This window comes from Aythya marila (genome assembly GCF_965140915.1).
Source record: "Aythya marila genome assembly, chromosome: 1".
NCBI classification, from domain to species: Eukaryota; Metazoa; Chordata; class Aves; order Anseriformes; family Anatidae; genus Aythya; species Aythya marila.
The window spans coordinates 71,732,227-71,753,398 of record NC_139042.1 but is presented as its reverse complement, the minus strand read 5'-3'; the positions used below and the strand labels follow the sequence as shown (position 1 = coordinate 71,753,398).

General features: G+C 40.8%; 1 protein-coding gene across 4 annotated transcripts; it reads right to left on the bottom strand.

Moving 5' to 3' along the window:
• Positions 1-6,967: 6,967 nt before the first annotated feature.
• Positions 6,968-16,456, bottom strand: AKAP17A (A-kinase anchoring protein 17A). 4 transcript variants are annotated; one of them, XM_082781518.1, is made up of 5 exons: positions 16,092-16,456; positions 14,742-15,975; positions 12,789-12,937; positions 11,500-11,740; positions 6,968-10,244 (listed from the first exon to the last, which is right to left on the bottom strand). In XM_082781518.1, the coding sequence occupies exons 2-5, from the start codon at positions 15,501-15,503 to the stop codon at positions 9,318-9,320; spliced, it is 2,079 nt and encodes a 692-aa protein (XP_082637644.1). In that variant the 5' UTR covers positions 15,504-15,975; positions 16,092-16,456; the 3' UTR covers positions 6,968-9,317. The 4 variants fall into 4 exon arrangements, with proteins under 4 accessions (XP_082637644.1, XP_082637645.1, XP_082637646.1 ...); XM_082781519.1 differs by lacking the exon at positions 16,092-16,456 and having other exon boundaries at positions 14,742-15,484; positions 15,730-16,079; XM_082781520.1 differs by lacking the exon at positions 16,092-16,456 and having other exon boundaries at positions 14,742-15,484; positions 15,830-16,079.
• Between the last annotated feature and the right edge of the window lie 4,716 nt (positions 16,457-21,172).

Here is a 21,172-nt window from a genome sequence, read left to right as displayed (position 1 = left end):
CATGGTCTTCCTCCACTTCTTTGTACAACTAGCTATGGACATCCAGAAAACCCTTAAGAGGAAGAAATGAACTTTATTTCAATGCCAGATATTGGACGGGTTTCATCTTCATAAACTGCCCCACTATTCATTGCACCAGCTTGTAAATGCTGGTCATCCTACCCTCAGCATTTGTGGGCAACCTTCAGGTGAGAACAGGCCCTTTCCTTTAAGGAAAGAATTGTAGTTTTACATCACACATTTAATGACCCTTCAGGCAACAACATTAAATCAGAACATGACTTGGGTGATACAGCGATGGCAATGTGTTATAAAATAGTACTTTCCCAGTTGTAGGTTTGTTGTTTTTTTTTTAAAAAACAATGATTCAGCAATAAAGTTAACAGGCAAAATCAGAGCACTACAATGATCCACACGCAGCTCAACATTTTTTGTACTTTAGCTTGGTGCATCTTTAAAGACGTGCACTTTACAGTATTGTTCCCATACAATATTTTGATGGTCTCCTCCTTTTCTAGAAAGTCAAGTTGTATCTATCTGCTACTGCAGAAGGTTAGTTCTGTGCACTTCTTTTGATCCTGCTTCATTTTTTTAGAGGAAACAAACCAGTTCTGATTTTTGTGTTCCTTTCACTGCATCCACAGAGTAGTTGAAACATTCTCAACTGAAAGTTTCTACTACATAATCCTTTTGAAAAACCCTATTTTCTATTCTGATCCTTATATATTTCAGACAATAGATGTATTTGTTTTAGTCATTAATGAAAAAAGTGACATCTAATTAGCTAACTGGAGCAAATAACTCTTAAAGTAGGTTATCAGCCTTTTTCCCCCTCTGTATACAACTCAGATTATTTCCTATGTTCTAAGAACACAAGGTGTCTTGCATTACCAAAATACTTATACTGAACATAAAAAAAGCTGAAGCAAACCCCAAACAGTAGAAACATCAGCCTGGACATCATCAGCTCATCAGCCTGGACAGCACAGCCTGTAACTACACTGCCTTGCTAGTGCAACACACTTAACGTTTCTGTACAGGTTAGATTCTGTTTATTTTGTACTGTCAATGCTGGAGATCACAACACACTTTTATGCCAGATTGATGCTGGCATCTGTGCAGCTTGCACTTAACAAGATCTGGTTCCTTTGAGGGAATAACCAGGAAAACCTGCTGACTTGTATAACCATGTCACCTGCTTTCTCTTGATACCTTTTCCTCTCCTCCTAATAAAAATAGAGGAAATAAATTGTACTTAGAAAATATCGTTAGCCCAAAGCTTGGGAAGGTATAGAAGAATTAAAAAAAAATCTCTACCAAAGGTCAGTTCTTCAACTCTGCCTGTTACTAAGAAACATTGCTGCAAATTGGTGCAATTTTGCCCAAGCATAGAAATTTCCCCCTCCCAATACAAATGATTTCATAACAGCTATTTGGGTTCAGGCCATCAGCCACGCTGAAAGGAAATACTCCCCATGCTATAGTTTTGTCTTGACTCCCAGCCTGTTTTCTTCAAATGGTTCAGCCACAGATTGGTTATCAGATATTACCATGACATTTAGTAAAGATGCATTAAAGATTCATGAGCATAAAAATGCTCAACCCTTGATTCATGTAGTTTTGACTAAATAACCAGATATTATGTGCACAACCAATAGCCTAGTGTGTTGTAATGGGCCATAAATTCACTGCACTGAGGGCAAAGTTATAGAGTACAAGAAGCTCTGGTAATAAAATGACCACACAGTTGATTAAATCCAATTGAAGTACTTTTTCAATTATGACCATGTCTGTCTGTTGAGGACACCAGATGTAATCATCTAATGGGATTACTACCAGCAGCGAGATGCAAGGGAGGAGTGTTACAGATAACCCACATCAGATTGATGCAAAGCCACACACACTGTGTTGCTGTTTCCAAGTAAATTATTACTGAGGCTTAAAGCCTAAGCTCCTTTTAAGCTAGAAATGCATTCACGAAGATGAAATTGCAATGGCTTTCTTTCTCTGGAAACCCCATCAAGGTTTTTGTCACAGTGCTTAGAGTAACAGCTTTAGCCTGCATGTGATCTATCTCCAAGTTTCTGTTTTGATGATGAATTTATCTTTGCCTCAGTGACTCACTACAAATAAATACTACACATAGACACCAAAAAAAGTTGTTTTCGTATAATATTTTAAATTGTGAAATGGTTAATGGGCAAATCAGATTTATTTAAGGTGAAATTAATGTCCCTGTAAGAAATGACAGATTACACTATTTGCATAGTGCAACCTTCCTTATAAGCTATAAGGACATGCTCAGGGACGTGACTACAATAATGAGCTTCAGTAATGCCAGTATGGAAACAACTGTGCTCACTATCATTAGTGAGCCTCTAAGTATGCCCAGCTTATATCAGATATCAGTTGGCCTGAACATTCATTAGTATTGTTTAAACTTTTTCTTTTATAAGGATTCCAACATTCCAAGACACTCAGTATCATACTTTGAAGCAGAACATACATTTTTCAATTAAACATACATTTTCTTTTTTATAACTTTTAATTCTCATGTTTTATAGTAGATGCTTTTTCCTAGGAACCTCACTGTTAGTTCTGCCAGTTTTGAGACCAACTAATTTTAGTTTCTCCTGTTTACAACAGGTATGTTACTAGCAGACATACAGAGCAGGCAGGAAATCCTGTATACCCAGCTTATTCTCTGAACAAACCCTCCCTCTTCTCAGTTTTTCTGTTTAGAAAAAAAAAAATAAATCCAAAAACGTCTTCTAAAGACTATTGCAAAAAATCCAGAGTTGGTTTTGGTCTAACTTCCTAGCCTGCAAAGAACCTCTCAACAAGTAATTTACCCAAGTAGATATTGAGATCCCTATCAAAGAAAGGTCCCAGCAGGTAAGAAGCATCGTCTCTGAGGATCAGAGACAGACAGGTTCACTAGCTAAAACTGGTAGACTGAAACTTAAAAAGAGACAGGCAGCAGCTGAAAGCAGTAAGGATTTCGTGTCAGATATAACTTGTGCTCTGTCAGACATCACAGAGGCAATAGGTGGACACACAACAATGTTGGCATAGGCCACTTCACACTAATCTGTCATTTTTCTGTCTTCCAAAGTGAGCAGACACAAGACTCCCTGAGTTTTGGCATGAGCAAGCACCCTTGAAGTCCCTTCACATGGTGGTACACCCCAAATGTTTCTTACAGCCTTATGCTGTTGGTGATTGATATCTGGTACAAAGAGCAGGAGCGTCCAGGACCATGCACAGAGCTGCAAGGAAGACCTAGTCTGAGGGTGACAAATCCGTGCTCAGACACTTGGTTGGCACACTGCTAGCTGGGACTGACTGCAGTGCCCCCACAAAATTAACTCTTCACATTGACCCATAAATAGCCCATCTTCAAGGACAGCACTCCCGAGCATCCCATCCAGACCACGTGGAGCTCATTTCACAGCTGCCACAGTGCACACATGACTGGGTTAGTTATCAATTAAAAAACAGCTCCAAACAGCCTTAGCCCTTCAAAAGTTATATAACCTTCAAAACATTTAGTGGAGCTAATCCACAAATTTATTGTGAGGCAGCAGGAGACACATTCAGGGGATGCAGCACATGAGAGGGCAACTGGTACAATATATTTTCTGTACAACAGTTAAAAGAAAGGATGGCAGTGCACGTAATTTAACACAGGCCTTGAGCCTGATATCAGATTAAGTACAACAAAAAATATATAGGCACACTACCTTTAGACACCAATGAAATAATACTTGCACATATAGGAACTTAATACAGCAGTAGGATTCATTCTGCATACCTAGTACTGAAGGATCAGCCACAACTTGATTGCTGCTTTAACAGGTGCCGTAGAGACAGCTCTGCAAATTTCTTGTGAGATAGCAAGAGAAAGATTCTGCAAGTAAAATATACCTTGGGCTGGAGAAAGGCCAAGTCAACAGAATGCAACTGAATTAAGGCACATACCAGGCTAGTTGGTTTAACTGCTGCCTTACCTGACAGCATCTGTACCTCTGCTATCAAACACTGACACTGGTGTGATGTCCACACAACATTTGTCAGTGATGGACTGCACAATCCTGTGCTTGCAGTTTTGGAAGCCACTCCTGAAAATACCGTTTTCTCTAACAGCTTTCAAGATAACACTTCCAGAGAACACATTAAATGCTTTATTAGCACAACCTAATCATGCATATGCCCTTTTTCTAAGTCACTGAATAGCTTACAAAGGTAGAGTCAGTTAGAAAAAAAACATGGATTTGGCCATAACTTTGGTAGCCACTTCGTATTAGCATCAATTATTCTGGCAACGTGACTCATACATTATCGAAATTACTTTACCACAGTAGGCAGATAAAAAGCACTACAACAATGATATGAAGGGCTTGGACTTGCCCTTGTGGAGAAGCCACAGTTCTGTTGAATAAGTTCCTCTTCCACTCACCTAGTATGGGTTGAGGCTTAAGATAAAAGGAATGAGGGGCTGGCAAGTGCAGAGAGTCGAGACTGAAAATTCTTTCAAAAAAATCTTTGTTTCTTCTCCATCTTGCTCACCCAGTCCCTTGACATTCTGATAAAACGGTGCCTAAATCTGTATTTCTAGTTACTCCCCCAGGGGTATAAATAGCATAAATAATAGACAAGAACACTGACAGACAAATGGAATAAGATATATAACTGATGCAATGGGACAGAAGTAACACGGAACTCACGGCAAGTCTAGGCAAAGAGTGAGAGTCAGGTTAGTACTGGCACATAATCCTCATGGACCACTTCTAGAGATTAAATATGCAGGTATTATCACAGTTGTATTTCTAGCAGCTAGGTGCCTGAGAGTAGAGGTAGCATAGCAGCCATGCATTCATCGGTATCTGCCCAATATTCAATCATACCAACATAAATTCAGTGTTTCCAAAGTATTAACTGTTATTTTGGTATGTCTTGGATAAGTATTTGTTAATTCTTATGAACATTAAGGAAGCTGAAGAGTGTATCAGAACCTGTGACTGCGATGTGATTTAAGCACTAGAAATGTAATTAAAAAAATAAAAAGCAACGATAACCAAAACCAGTAGTGTAGATTATTGGAACTCCATTAATTAAGACCAAAAGTTTGCTGATCAAAGGTTGAAGTCCATTTCAAAAGGACACTGACTTAAAGCAACTAAAATGACAAAGGGTAGACATTAAATATTTTTCAATATAAACTCAAGGACAATCACAATACATACACTGAAATTAAAGAAAAAAAAAAAAAAAACTAATTTTATCAGCTATTAGTCAGCTCCTGAAAGTCAGTCTTGCAGATAGAAGCAATCAAGCAAGCTTTAAGTAGTCAGCATCACAATACTCCCCTAGAAGAGGGAAAAAAATAACAGTGACTGCAGTATTTGGGTTCTAGAAGCCACTATAGAGTCTGCTGTGTCCTAGATTCTCTCATTTAAAACACTAAAGACCCCTAGAATATAATGGGTAGAGATATATTGATGTAGTCAACACAGATCAGTTGATTTTATTTGGAAATGAGGAGACATTTCTTCTCAGAAAGAGCAGTCAGGCATTGGAACGGGTTGCCCAGGGAGGTGGTAGCATCACTGTCCCTGGGGTGTTCAAGGGAAGGTTGGACGTGGTGCTTAGGGACATGGTTTAGTGGGTGACATTGGTGGTAGGGGGATGGTTGGACCAGGTGATCTTGGAGGGCTTTTCCAACCTTCATGATTCTGTGATTCTATAAATACTGTAAAAATTATATTCTTTAGGTGATTGCATCAGCAAGGTTTTTGTAGCCTCAGCCATAATAAAAACTTCAATAATAGCATAGGGCATGGCATAATTTATATTTGTGACAATATTAAAATAGTATTTTCAACTCTTTTCAGGTTTCCTTGCAGTCCAAAGGCCATCATCAATAAAGACTTTGAAAAGCAACAACAGAAGGCATGGTGACACCCACTACAGTCCCCAAGTACATCCACACTCCCATCATCAAATTGACTTGAGCTACAGAAAAAAATCTGAATGGGTTTTAAACTTGCACATACTGCAGCAGGACAGTGATCAGCTAAAGGCATCACTATCAAGCCCACAGACGGTCAAATGGACTGGAACATGCCCAGCCATGAGTTACCAATGGAAATAAAAAATCAAGTATAGCTGCTGACTAGGCGAAGGACTTGTCTTTTTTTTTTTTTTTTTACTGGAGTCCATGTCACAGTGCATCTCACTGTAACTGAGGAACAGCAACCAGCCCCACACAACTGCTCACTCACTCACACTCCAGGAAAGAATCAGACAAGCAAAAGTGAAAAGAGTTGTGGGTTGAGGTAGATAGTTAACTAAGTGAAGGGTGTGGGGTGTGTTGAAGAGAGTCACACACCACTTCCCACAAGCAGACCAATGCCCCAACAGTCTCAGAGCAGCAGCCACCTCAGAAAGTCCCATGATTTACTGTTAAGCATGATGTTACATGACATGGAGCAACCCTTTTTGTCAGCTGAGGCAGCAGTGCTCCCTCCCAGCCTCATTCCTGGAGCAGGTCAGTGTGAGAAACAGAGAAGGCTTTCAGACTGTGCAGGCACTCTCCAGCAAAACATCAGCGTGTTATCATTACTGCTTTAGTCACAAACCCAAAACATAGCACTCCATGGGCTGCTACAAAGCAGGTTAACTCCATCCCAGCCAGACAAGGACAAGGACACATGGATACAATATCTATTCCAGGGAGTTCAGCATTGTAAATATTTGAGAGCTTTCATGCAAAACATACATCTGAAACAACACTGCGAAGTGTTAAGGCTAAATAAAATTGCACTGAGCATCTATTTACTGTGCAACTGTTAAGTACTAGCAGTTTTAAGAAATTGTGATTGGTTCAGCTGGCTGGCTCAAACTTCTTTCACATTCCCTCCCCACACTGTGGAAATTAAGCATTTGCAAGTAGCTTCAATGAAATTTTAGGCTTTGAATCGACTGAGTTACTTTATATTACTGCACTTTTATGATGTTGTACGAAGACAGTGCTGGATACAGTGTGTTAGGCTAAATGATCAAAGCCTGACAGACAAGCATCCTTCCCCCAACCCCTGCTCATCTGCTCTGACCTCAGAAATTGCCCTAGATATCAGGGGAGCTTATAGAATTTAATCGTCTCAGGCTGGGTTATCAAACCTGGTCTTGGTGCCTTCTTTGCAGTGAAAAAAAAAAATCCAGCCCTCCTTTTTTTCATCCCTATCAACTAACAACAGCTATTGGGTTTCTCTAGTAGGAACACTTCGATGACCACCCACTGCCTTAACTGCTTCCACACATGGCAATGACACATTGCATTCACAGCATGACGACTTCCTCAGAGTAGCACTACAAACTGGCGTTTCCCCAGTTACATATATTAATCATCAAGACCCCCACATGAAGCCCAGTGGAAATCCACAGGATATGTTGTGGAAATACCATACGAGTAAGAACCCTCATGCTGAGCTCAAAGACATTGGTATTGACAGCCATCAGTTCAACTCCTTGCAGGACTGCAGATGGAATCACATACTTTTTCTTCCTTCCTTAAACACGGTGTTATCATGGACAATGCATCAGTATTTGATAGCAGGCTAAAAAAACACACATGCATTTATGAACAGGTATCCCACCAGACTTATCAAATACTTGCCATCAACGTTATACCGGATTTTAGTCAAATCATCACTAAAGATAAACTTATCTCCAACAGATTGTTTCTAACTCTCCACTAAAGATTGTAGAAGAAGTAACTTGCCAACAAAAGCAACTAACTGCTCAGAATTCAAGAGACTGGTGGTGTTGAGATGAAAAAATCAGTTGAGGTCTCAGCCTCAAAAGCAGTGGTGAAATTCACAAGAGAGATCACAAACTTGAAAAGTAATACAGATCTTTAAAAACATGAATCGCCAGGAAGAACCTCTCTTTTCCTTCCACATCGAGAAACAACTAAGATATCAGCAGTGTGGATATCAGCAGCAAGAAACACATCTTCCATGGAAACGTGGATGCACTCAGTCAGCTGGGGATCCAGCTGAGCTGCAGCACCAATATTCTTCTGAAGCACTCCAGGAAAGGGATGCATTTTGATTCGAGGCATCAGTGTGGGGAAAACTGCATCCAAAGGGTGTAGATAAAGAGCACATACCCTGCCGAATTAACAGTGGACATCGCCGTACAAAGACTGCCATGATGAGTGGCTGAGCCTCATTATTCAAATGTATTTTTCAACAAACAGATTCTCATAGAACACTTCCATAGATTTTAATATACTGACATATAAAAACAGCAACTTCAGTTCACTAGAAACATTTTTTTTTTTTAATTTTACCATAAAAAGGCAAAATAAACTCTTTCACTGTAATGTTATAGCTTTTAATATTCCTGAGCTGCATTTTAGAAGCAAAAGTATTCTTAAATGGATTTAACAAGAGACACTGCAGCCTTACTTTTCAACACCGCAAGTAAAAATAATTTAGCAAGAAGGCCCCTATTCCAAAAGACAATGGCTAGCTCTGTACGTACCTGAAAAAATGTGTCCAGTGGCTCTTCGCCACCTGGAGTAATTACAAAGCCAAGTATGTTGACAAAACAACAGAACAACTTTTCAACCTTTTTACCACTGCTTCTTGCCTCCTTCATCAGTGTGCCTTTCTTACACGGAAACTACTATACAAATGGCAGTACACGCCAGAATAATTTGGGCCACACAGCTTGGCACTATACAGACATATGAAGGAATCATAACAGTTAAAAAGATATCCTGTGTATCTTTATAGTCGGCTTTAAGAACCATACGAAAGTCTTGCTATCTGGTTTAATCAGCAAAAAACTCTTTGTTAAATACAATTTCATTAAGTGCACCAGAAAGCGTTTTAAATCAAATCTGTATGTGATAGCTTGTAACGTCTGGAGTTCCTACAACTGGCACCCATACACTTCTCAAACCAAATTAAGTGATGAAGAGATGAAAAACTAAATTGGCTAAAATTAAGATTTAGGAAACTGAAAATTGTGGAAACAAGTTGGCTTTTAGCACTGTAGGAACTCGAGCACATGCACAGGTGATTACAGCTACATTGTGGTAGAAACCTAGAAAGAGACAACAGAGCCCAAAGGAACTTAAAAAAAAAAATCAGGTATCTATTTTCTTGATTTCAGGGACTATATGCAAATTAGGCATTGGTTGAAACAGAAGCACTTTCTTACAGCAGTCACACCAATGAGGTCTCGTTTACAACTTTCTGGCCCTTGTGTCCAACCACAGCCTTTCCAAGCAGTCCAGGCCTCCACTACCCACTCCAAGTACTCCGTTGCTTACTCAGTGATCTCCTCCTGTATCTTCGCTTCCTGCTCAAGCTTCTGCGACTACGACTCCTCTCTCTCCTGTCTCGTTTACGTTCGCTACTGCGAATTCTTCTGTAACGTGAACGTCTGGGGCTTACACTTCTTCGACGAGGACTGTGACTTCGTCGAGGACTGTAACTTCTGCTAGAGCGTCTGTAATACCTCCTCTCCTTCCTGCGCTTTTCGTCCTGGTAACTGTTCCCATCTCTCCTGTGCCTGCTTCTCTCTCGTTTACCCTTACTGTCATCACTGTTTACGCTGCTACACGAACGGCTCTTCCTTCTCCTTGCCTCTGTGCTACGTTTGCCCTGCTCACCATGTGAGTCCTTCCTGCAGCTACTCTGGTCGTAGCTAGAGAGGCTCTTCTGCTGCTGGTTACTGGCAGGAACACACGAGAGTACTCCTGAACTTCTTTTCTCAGAACACCTCTCTGAGTTTGTGGTAAGAAGTTTCTGACCTTCTTTGACATGAGCTCTGTCATGAATATTGCCATTCAAATACTTGCACTGACTCTCTGGGGATGCTACTTCTCTTTGAGAGCCTGACGCCAGTTTGCCTGTAGCAGCCTGTCCTGAGGTAGAAGTGATGCAGCTGGATGACACAGTGTGGGGAACACCACTAGCAGTTTTCAGCAAGTCAGACTGAGAGGGCTCTATTTCTTCTTTGCTTTGGTGAACTGCATCCATTTTCTTGCTCAGAAGATTGTTCAGTAGTTTCTCCCTCAGTTCCTTTTCTTTTCTCTGCAGGCCCAGTGCTCTCTCTTTTTCTTCTTCCACTCGTTTGAGCTCAGCCTCCTGAAGCTTTCTTCTTTCCTCTAGTTGCTGAAGACGGATCTTTTCTTCATTTTGTTCTTGCTCCAAAAGTTTTACAGTCTGAAAGACAGTCACAAGGCAAGCAAGAGTAAAGAAAACATTTAGACTTGCTCATGCTTCTAAGATGTACCATAACACAAAAGCAGCAATCTGGCACAAAAATAAGGTGTCTTACAGATAGAATGTAACCCTCCCATTTTTCTCTCTTAGATAAAGCTCAGTCATTGAGGATCCTTATTACAACAAGAGTAACACACAAGCCATCAAAACATGCAATTTGTCATATTAAATTTCTTAGGGTTGATACTTGAAGGTTTCAGTCAAACCAAAAACATTGATTTCCCTAAGAGGTTTGCAACCTGCAACTCATAGATACTTTACAATGGGTCCTTAAAAAAAAACAAACCACTCATTATGTAGAAACTGATACACTGTCAACCACTTTAGAAACTCGTGATACTAAAAAGAAGGTTCAAACTTACTATTTTTAAGTTCTGTTCAGCTTAGTGCAGTCTTCAAAATTACTGACTGAAAGAAGAACTATTTTATCTATTTCAGAGCTACAAAGCTACAAACTCTGCAAGAAGTATTTCTCCTTTCTCCTAGCATATGGCTGACCACTTAGCACTGCATGAGCTCTAATTCAAAAACAATCCTGAGGTACACCGGCACCAAGGAACAAAAGTGTGCTTTGCCACACACAGTTTTTCACTGCTGCAGAAAATACTTAATGAGCATTCCATTACACCCTAGCACAAGTTTATCCATATCTTCAGCTAAGAAAAAACAGCTGTCCTGTTTTAGTGGAAAAAAAAAAAAAAATAGTTGTTTTAGAGAGACAGGATCTAACACTGAACTTCAGCTCAGTACTTTCTGCATGTTTTCAAACATCAAATAATGAGACATCTTTTTAAAGCTGCTGAAGGCCAAAAGGGAAAGAGTACCAAAATTCATATTAGAAATAAGGAGTCTTGCATCTTACCTTCTATGTTTTGTTCACTTTATCATGCTTACACATTCTTTTCCTTGACTTGAGAGCAAGGCTGCCAATTAGTTTACTTGCTAAAAAAGAAATGCTATTTGGGACTTAAGGTTCAAGTTCACTTTTCCATTTACCTATATGTACATATTTTACCAAGGGAGAAATACCGTTTCATTAGGCTTTTTTTAATTTTTGAAATAAGGAATAGCAGCTAGAGAGATACGAAATCTGTTGTTTAATGAACAGCAATCACCACCCCCTCCCTCTTAAGTTGGTAAAAGGCTTTGTTCTGTTGGGTTCTTCATTAGCTGCTGAAATAAATATTGAAGTTACCTTTGCCCTGCTTAGCAGTTCTGCAATTAGTCTAATGGACTGAAGATTTCTCTGAGCTAGTAGGAGCTTCCTTTCTTCTAGTTTTATCTTCTCTTGCAGTTTTTTCTGCTCTTCAGCTTGAAGTTTTTCAAGTTGCTTTTTGTTTCGTCGAAGTTCACGATCCTTCTGTTTCTGTTCTCTTCTGCGCAACTTTTCTTCTCTTTTTCTTTCTCTCTCATATTCTTCAAGCTCTCTCTGCTTCCTGAAAAGAGATTAGTATTTTTACCTTGTCTAGAGCATGCACAATTTTAGACTCCTGACAATATTACAAAATATATTTTGTACTTTAAGTTCATTTGGGTCTTAATAATTCCTGGTGGTTACTGAAAAACTGAAGTGAAAAACAAAGTGAACTTTTTAGCCCTCACTTGTGATAGGAAAGTAAAAGCAACCCTTAGCCTGTCAATATCTAAAAACAATTAGGTATCCAAACATAAAATACAGCAACAGATTTTTTTTCATCACAGTGAGAAGAAAATTACCAATTCAATTGACATGTGCGTGGCTGATGGATCTTACATCAGTCATTAAGACAAAATGGCAGCTTATGCAAAAGAATGTGGGTTTCTGAGATCACGTACCTGATGTCATGACTATTAAGAAACTGAGTAATTTGCAGTTTTAGTATTTTGAACTGAATGTAAGTATTAGTGATAATCTAAATAACCTTCCTGAGCATATTAACAGTATTGCTTCAGTAAGATGTTTCACCTCACACTTAAAAACCTAAAAATTAAGTAGTAACAAGCTATGTCCAACAAGGGAAATGTACACCATACAATCTGGAAAAAAAAAACCCTGCTGCATTAACATTTATAATATTCTGAATAGCTGTTGTATGATACTTGCACCTACATTCATTTTCTTAAAATAACACTAAAATGTGCTTGTATCCCATTCCTTTACTGCAAAAACACCGATGTTAAAAGCAAATGATCTCTGTTCTATCAGTTACTTGCTGCTAGAACAAGTGCATGTATTTCAAGACATTAGAATCACATATTTACAGAAAAAAAATTAAACTACTCTTCTTCACATCCAGATCTCAATCCCTGAACCCTACTTCAATAAAAGGGCTGCAATATTCTCACTCAGTTTTAAGTGCTTCACTTCAACTACACGATCAGAACTTTGAAAGCAAAGCTTTTTGTTTGTTTGTTTTTGTTTTTTAATCTGCTGATGCAAATAGGAAGGAGTTTTTGCATGCTGTACTGGTAAAAACATAAAGCAGTGCCATAAACAGGAAGTACCTTTCTTCCTCTTTTTGTTTTTCTTCAGCTTCTTTCTCTTTGCGTTTTTGTTCTTCTCTCTGCTTTTCAAGCTCTTGAAGTTTTTGCCTTTCAAGCTGACGCTTCTTAATTGATGCATCACTGAGGTGTTTTGTCGAGTCAAAAGAAACCTTTACAGAATACAATTGAAAACAGTTTTAAGTAAACAAAGAAAAATCCCCAGCAACCAAGTTCTGACCTAGCACAAAGGTATTCAAAACGTAAGTACAAGCATAAACATAAAACCTTTTTCAAAACAAAGGGACCTTCTCTTCTATATGTTTCCAGAGCAAGCACCAGAGTACTATAAACATATTACTAGGAATTGTCCCTTAACTTCACTGCCTACCTGTTAGCACAACTGCGCACCAGTTTACGCTTCTGTATGTTTCTGACATCCAAACGTAAACCCAATGTGATCTAGGCCCTGGCTGTCCAATGTTTTACACCAGTATCAGAACAGGAAAGTGAAGAACTCTTTCATCTCATGGATGCCTCTGGGGAAGGTAGAAGTAAGCCTTAATCAAGTCTCCCTTTCTGTGCAATGCTATGATCTGTAAATTCACTAGGAGAAAAGCACCAATTCTGAAACATTTAGCACCTGGCTTAAGCTAATGCCTCCTCACCAATTCCAACACAAAGATCCCCAAATTCAATTACATACACCTTGGTTTGTTCCACTAGCAGGCTAAAAGGCCTGGAGAAGCAGAGCTGGTCAGTGCCATGACCTCGCGTGAAAGAGATCCATTTTGACAGCACAGTTGTGAGCACAACCCGCCCTCTTTCCTATCAGCCCCAGGGCAGCTGCCAGGAAGGCATGCACAGGGGACCTAAATTTGGGAGCCCTGATCTAGAGCATGTAAGTGACAGTTTGAATTTCATATCCCCTTGAAAACAGAAGGGTCGAGGTACAACTATTTCTATGCTTCTGCTGACCTTCTTTGAAGAGATTACAGTATTTTACAAGATTAAACCAAAATTAATTTAATCTTTGCATGCTCCCAAACTACCTGAGTACTTAAGCTTTTTCCTAAAATACACTTTCTGATTTGAAAAATCGAAATCAGACATACTGAAATAAACAAGCAAATTTATCACCCAATCGTTATGTAAATACATGGACAGTCCCCAGAGTTATCACAACACTTTTTCTTCAGGCTGTACTTTCACAGATAAAACATCTGAAGAGACTGCCTGGGCCATGATCATCTCCTGTCAATAGTTTCACTTCCTAGGACAAAAGGGTTATGGAGAAAAAGATTTGGAAAACTCTGTGAGTTAAACACACTGGATTCACAGGGAACTAGGACACAGGTTAGTATGTTGTTTCAATTTTTGGGTGGCCTTTCTGTACATGGAGTATGCTGAGCATGATGACCTCCATATTCCACAGGCCACACGGTGTTTACTTCACAGGCCTGACACCAAATGGGTAAACCTCATTATCAACGTGGGGATCAAAAACGAAGGCTGTCCCTCTGCCCCAAATTTCTGTCAGCTTGTACAAAAGAGAACATTGCACTGTAAAAGGTCGCCCTCCCGTGACAGTGACATGTCTGAACTTACTACGAAATAGATATTTTATGTGAAATGACAAGATTTGCACATACATGTTACTTTATAAAAAAACACTTAACAGGTAATGTTCATATACTTGGCCATTCCTTAACTGTTCTCATTTCAAGAGCTGTCTTGTTAAAAAAAAAAAAAAAAAAAAAAAAAAAGAGCAAAACCTCACATTCAGAGTTCAACAGGACATGTTTACTCTTTCCATCACTCTCCTTTTAAAATTGTAATTGCTGGTCCCCAGAAACACATCAACATCAGCTGTTGCCACCACTACAACCAACTGAAGGTTTTAAGTGCTTCAGAATTAACATTTATCTGTTTGCATTTTCACAAGGCTTCCCATGAAAAAATCTGCCCGCTTCTCACCTTTATATTGCAAGCCACAGCTTTGCCATCGTCGCCTTTGAACATCAGCTTCATCCCTCGCAGAGCATTCATGGCCATAATGAAACCTGCATACTCCTGATATTGCACGTAGGCTTCAAAATTTAAATGGCCTCCAAAACTGAAGGTGTGGAAATTTCTGCCCGTCATTTCTTCTCTGTAAGGGTCCAGCATGGGTATGTCCACGTTACGTATTTCTCCAAATTTCCTGAAAACCTTTATAAGGACTTCTTCACTTGGTTTTTCTGAGCCCGAGTCCTTTGCTGCAAACCACTTACAGGGCAAGCCTTCCAGATGGATGGTATCTGGCCTTTCGCCTGGCAGAGTTTCATTCATATCTTTTGCATCACGGAAAAACGAATCCCAGTCATGCCTGGTGGGAAAGTCAATCTTGTATTCTGCAGCGCGGACTTTCAGGATGTCCGAGAAGCCACTCAGCTTTATTGTTTTGCCATCGAGGCACGCCAGAAAAGACTTGACTAAACTTTTGTTTTCGACCTCTCCTTCAAACCGGATGAAATCCATCGTGCTTTTAGATATCCGCAGAGTGGAAAACTGATGGGTTTGCACCATGCCTTTCAGTCTTTCCATCACTTCCCAGTTCGAAATAGATTTTCCCGGTTGTTTCAGCTGAGGAAGTGCCACGCTGATGGTCATTTTTGTAATGGGCTTAAGGTACAACCCACAGGGAGCACAGAGCTCTACAGCTTCTGATGTATCATGAACTATCGTTGCAGCAGCCATAACACAGAAAAAGCATAAAGGATAAAAAAAAAAAAATAAAGATGCAAGTTTAAGTTGTAGACCAACAGTAGTCAAACAAAACAGCCCTTATCCGTAAACAATCGAACTCTTTGGACATTTAACCATTCCCACGCAAAACCAAGATCTCTTAACACAGGAGCCAACTAGAGAGTTAAAACCGAGCGGCACAAACATCTTAAACTACTTTATAACCACCAGAACCTACAGATAATTACACCTCGGTAAGGCCTCAGAGGAAAAAAATAAAATAAAAGAGGAGCTGATGGCAATCTGAGGGGTAAATGAGGTCGGTAGTGATGGCTCACAGAGCAGCTACCCTTGTGTCCCGGCAGGGAGGGGAGGCAGAGGCGCGACGCCACACGGCTCCGCGGACTGCTTAGCAACTAGCAAACCCCCGCGGGGCCGCAGAGGGGCCGCGGCTCTCCACCAGCAGCGCTCGGGTGCCGGCCACCTGCAACGACACAAACGCGCGGCCTTCAGACAGGGCCCGGGGCCCGCAGAGGGACCCCTCCGGCACCGCCGCCGCCGCCGCCGTGCCCGAGGCCCGCCCGCCCGGCCGCGACCCACCGCAAACGGCCGCCGGCCCCGCGCGCAGCCGCCACCACTTCCGCTTCCGGCCCGGCCGCTCCGGCCACCTCCTGGAGCTGCCTCCGGAGGGCTTCTCTAGCTGCCGGCGGACTTCCGTCTCTATGGCACCGCCGAGAAGGAACGGTGGGGCGGGGGTGGGCTGGCGGCGGGGGCGGCACGGCGCATGCGCAGTTGCCCGCGGCCGGTGGCTGTTGGGCTGAGGGCTGAGGCTCTAAAGTTTTATTTTTATTTTTATTTTTTATTTTTTATTTTTTTATTTTTTTATTTTTTATTTGTTGTTGTTGTTAAAAAGTAGTCAGCATCACAGAATCACAGAATTTCTAGGTTGGAAGAGACCTCAAGATCATCGAGTCCAACCTCCAACCTAACACTAACAGCCCTCCACTAAACCATTTCCCTAAGCTCTACATCTAAACGTCTTTTAAAGACCTCCAGGGGTGGTGACTTCACCACTTCCCTGGGCAGCCCGTTCCAATGCCTAACAAACCTACACGGTCAGCTGGAGGCTGTGCCGGATGGCCTGCAGCACCCCCAGCACATGAGTTAAAAACCCATCTAGCCTTCGGTGTTACCTCGGGTTTGGGTCCTGCCGTGTTCTGAGCTGCTTCTTCACGAGGGTCTGAGTCTTCCCAAATCCCAGGATGAAATCCCAGGATGTCTGCACCTACACTGACATCTCAGATACCCTCAGTATGTCTCAGTAGGGCCAAACCCCTGTCCCAGGGAGAGCATTTGATAGGCCAGCAGATCCTCAAGTACAGTTTTTATATGATCATATGCTGTTTTTCAGATAACGCAATATACCAGAGCTTCTCACTGTAGCTTTACCTTCGGCGGATAGCTCATACTTGGGCTCAGTGCAAGCAATGGATGCAGAATTTGCCATTTCTGTGCCAAGCACCATATAAGCATGGGAGAGGACTTGACACCATTCCTTGTGTCACTGCCCTGCAGTTTTAGGCTCCAGTGTTCTCAGAGAACCCCAGTCTCAATACTGGGGCTGTAATGGCTTGCCCTCGACTCCCTCTCTCAATTTCCTGTGGCAAGTGCCTATCCCACAGGCTGCTCCCACTGCCCGCCTCCTGCTCTTAGCCAGTGCCTTACCCAGTACAGCACCTTCACAGAATCACAGAATCATCTAGGTTGGGAGAGACCTCCAAGATCACCGAGTCCAACCTCTGACCTAACACTAACCAGTCCTCCACTAAACCATGTCACTAAGCTCTACATCTAAACATTTAAAGACCTCCAGGGATGGAGGAACCTCTACCACTTCCCTGGGCAGCCCATTCCTATGCCTAACAACACTTTCAATATAGAAGTTCTTCCTAATATCCAACCTAAACCTCCCCTGGTGCAACTTTAGCCCATTCCCCCTCATCCTGTCACCTTCTTGCACCCATTCCAGTATTTCAAAATACCGAATCCCACCTTGGCTAAACTCCCACCTGCTGAGAAACTGAGTGCAGTCACCTTCAGCATCAGACTGGCGTTAGCCACTGTGTGGAAATAATGACATCTAAGCATAGATGAAAACACTCAATGCAGGAGATTGCGGTCAGTCCAGTGGTCACAGCAAGACTGCAGCTGTTTTGCAGATGTGCTGTTTCATGTCATGGATGCTGATAACTTCTGGTCCTGTTCTGTATCTTGCATGGAAGTGTTCAGTCCATGTTTCAGTTAGGTACCAGTGCAAAGGCAGAATCAGGAACTGCTGCTACTATCCAGCGCTTTGAAATAGTTCATGTATTATAGCTTGAGATCGCTGGCATGGGCCGTCACATCTTCTCCCACAGACTTTGACGTGGGCATGCACAAAGCAGATCCAGTTACACTCCAGGGAGTTTCAATAGCAGCACAGTCAGACGATGAACATGGCAAAGGTTTTTAATCTTGTGCGCAACCACAGCCCTACCTCCTGTGACTATGCCAGAAATAAATATTGTGTGTTTTTAAAGTGAGAGAGTAAATCAATACCAGAACTGAGGTTACTCATGCTGTGACATCAACTGTAACTGTAACAGCTCAAAGCTGAAAGAGATGATACAAACATCATGTTTAAAGATACTAAAAAACATGGGCAAGAAGTAGCCATAATGCAGGTGACTTTCAAAAGCTGTAATCCACGCACCAATACCATAGCCCAGGGAGGGTAAACAGTGTGTCTGCTAAACTGCAGTTGCCCATGTTGCGCAGGGCAGATGGGTAATTTTTATTTTTATTGTTCACTCTATTAAGATGCCTAAATGAGTAAATGAAATGACTCCATTTGGGTTTCAGAGTCTTAAGTGAAGGTCAGGAAAAGAAGTTGTGACACATGCCAGGAAGAGGAAGGATGACAGGAAAAGTAAACATCAGTAAGGGACAATATCCAAGTGCCACAGTGTCTGCAGATCTGTTTGTTGCTGTAACCCATTGCCTCTCCCCAGCTCTGACATTGCTTTTGGTTCACCTGGCAAGGCTTCGGTAGTGGAAGGGTGTGAGGGTGGCAGAGGGTGGATGGGGGGAAGGTGTTTTCAGTCTGCTTTAGATCTCACTGCTCTCGTCTGTTAGCAGTAGGCAATGAATTACGTTACTCTCCCTATGTTGTCTGTTCTACCCATGATGGTAATTGTTGAGTGATCTCCCTGTCCTTATCTCAACCCAAGTTTTTTTCATCATATTTTCTCCCCCTCTTCTCTTGAGGCGGGAGAGTTGAGAGAGCGGCATTTTGGAGATGAGCTACCTACCACTGTGAAACTGCCACAGACAGGCATCATGATACAGATGTTAAAAAATATCTAGTGTGCCTAAAAGCTTTTTTTTTTTTTTTTTTTTCTTTTCTTTGTTTGTTTGTTTTTCTGACTTGAAGGTATGGTCTCACAGAATATATCCCTTCTGCCTATAAACTTTTTCTCATTTGCATCTTTAGTAGTTACACTTTGAATTCCACAAAAGTTCACCAGAGGGAGCCCTTGTTATTTACATACCTGTCATAGATCTATATACTCATAAACACAATTAAAATAGGTTATAAACAGCAGATACTAGGTTTTGTATTCTATTCATGCCTTAATATAGACCATTCTTCCTTTCTTGAAAGAGGGTATAATTCTCCTAGATATACATGGTCTTATCTGTGTGCTTCTGTGCTTCCTTAAATGCACCATTTTCTTGACCTTAATGGTCACCTATGGTAATGCATGCAATATGTTATATGGATGTTTATATAAAAGAAACATCAACAAAGTATAATTCCATTTCCTTTCCATCTTCCTTCCTCTCAAAAAAAAAAAAAAAAAAAAAAAAAAAAAAGACCACTCTTTTTAGTTCAAAATTTAGCAGTATCTGTTGGGGAATGATTTATCTCCTATGCTCATATATTCCTATTTTTTAGTGTCCAGAAATATTCCTAGCATGTATCTTTTTAAAATCAGAGAGAACACATTGCATCCCTTGGTTGCTTTCAATGTGATTTCTGATTTCTGTTGTCACTGAACAGACAACATCTTTTTGCTCTCTCTCACATTGAAGGGAAAGCAGCAGGATTCACTGTACAGTTGAGCAGTTTATGAGTGCATTTGAAGATAAAGGCAGCAGCATAGAAGACTTGGATTAAGAGATTGGATAACTGCTGAAGAGCCATTGCAATGTTTTCAGGCTCTAAATAGCCTCTACCCACAAAGCAAAACTAAGCCCTGAAGTGGGTGGGAACAGAGGAAAGCACATATAATATATTGTTTTATTTCCTACAATGAGAAAGTGTTCCATAAATAGTTTAATTTCCTTTAATTAACTCTTCCCTTCCCTTCCCTTCCCTTCCCTTCCCTTCCCTTCCCTTCCCTTCCCTTCCCTTCCCTTCCCTTCCCTTCCCTTCCCTTCCCTTCCCTTCCCTTCCCTTCCCTTCCCTTCCCTTCCCTTCCCTTCCCTTCCCTTCCCTTCCCTTCCCTTCCCTTCCCTTCCCTTCCCTTCCCTTCCCTTCCCTTCCCTTCTGTTTGATTGCTTTGTGTCAGTACAAGGTGTGAGTACTATGGATTATCTGCTTTGGAAAGAACATGTATCATTAGAAGTAATACATGTGCTGATGCAGGGCAATTTCAATTAAGTGGAATTGATCATTACTTCCTGTGGCTGGTTCCCCACAGGCCTAATTGGTGTATTTTGTTTATATCAGTAGAATACAACAATAGGAAGAGACAGTTTTAGTGTCTCTAACTCATCCTTACAGCAGAGGATTGCCCTTGTTAGCACAGATTAGGAGTTTGTGATACAGAGCAGGCCAGTTCTACTAATGTATCTCTGTGCACTGTGTCTACTGCCATCTATGTTACACTAAATATCAGTGACAAAAATATCTGCTTTTTGCTTTTGCTGATGAGGAATTTACATCTGTAGTGGTAGTGATTCATGGTCTGGTTGAGCCAGTAGTGCACTGTAGCCTAATCAGCTACTTAAAAAACAGATTCAAGGCGCAAAGATATTCTTTTACACTCATTAGCAGATCTCTGTGTTAAATAGTTGTGGTGCTATGATGTCAGATGCATTACTGATTATTTCAGTTTTTATGAAGCTGCTCATGTGAAACGGTTTCAAATGATCTCATTCTTCAATAGCTATCACCTAAAATAAGTACAAGTCGAAAAGATTAGTAGTTTTTTCTATGTTTTTTCCATTCCCTATTTAAGGGAAAATATGTGAATGTGATTCAGATTAACATTTGCAAATTAAGTATTTCCTCCGCAGTAATGTTACATATTGATGTCACTAAGAAAATAATCTGATCCTTTACGCACACTTTTAAATACAAAATATTTCTTAGTAATTTATGAAGTAAAATGCGTGAGCTGTTGGCCTATCTCTCCATCTATTTCTGAAGCAGAGAATGGCAATGAGTTAATACTGGTAGTCTTCCTTATCAGTTCATTTGCATTTGACAAAGGGAAGAATGTCATAGGATTCGGTACCAATGCATCACAGACTTTATTTATTTATTTATTTAGATGAAACTAAGTTAGCACAACTGTAGAACTGTGAATTTCTGAAGAGTTTTTAAGCTGACTAGATTCCCTCTGTATGTTCAG

Coding starts and splice junctions, on each gene's coding strand:
- AKAP17A (XM_082781518.1), bottom strand. CDS start 15,503: ATGGCTGCTGCAACGATAGTTCATGATACATCAGAAGCTGTAGAGCTC. Junction 11,741..12,788: donor AAACAAAAAGAGGAAGAAAG/GTACTTCCTGTT, acceptor ATCTCTTTTCAG/GAAGCAGAGAGAGCTTGAAG. Junction 10,245..11,499: donor AACTGCTAAGCAGGGCAAAG/GTAACTTCAATA, acceptor ACTGTCTTTCAG/ACTGTAAAACTTTTGGAGCA.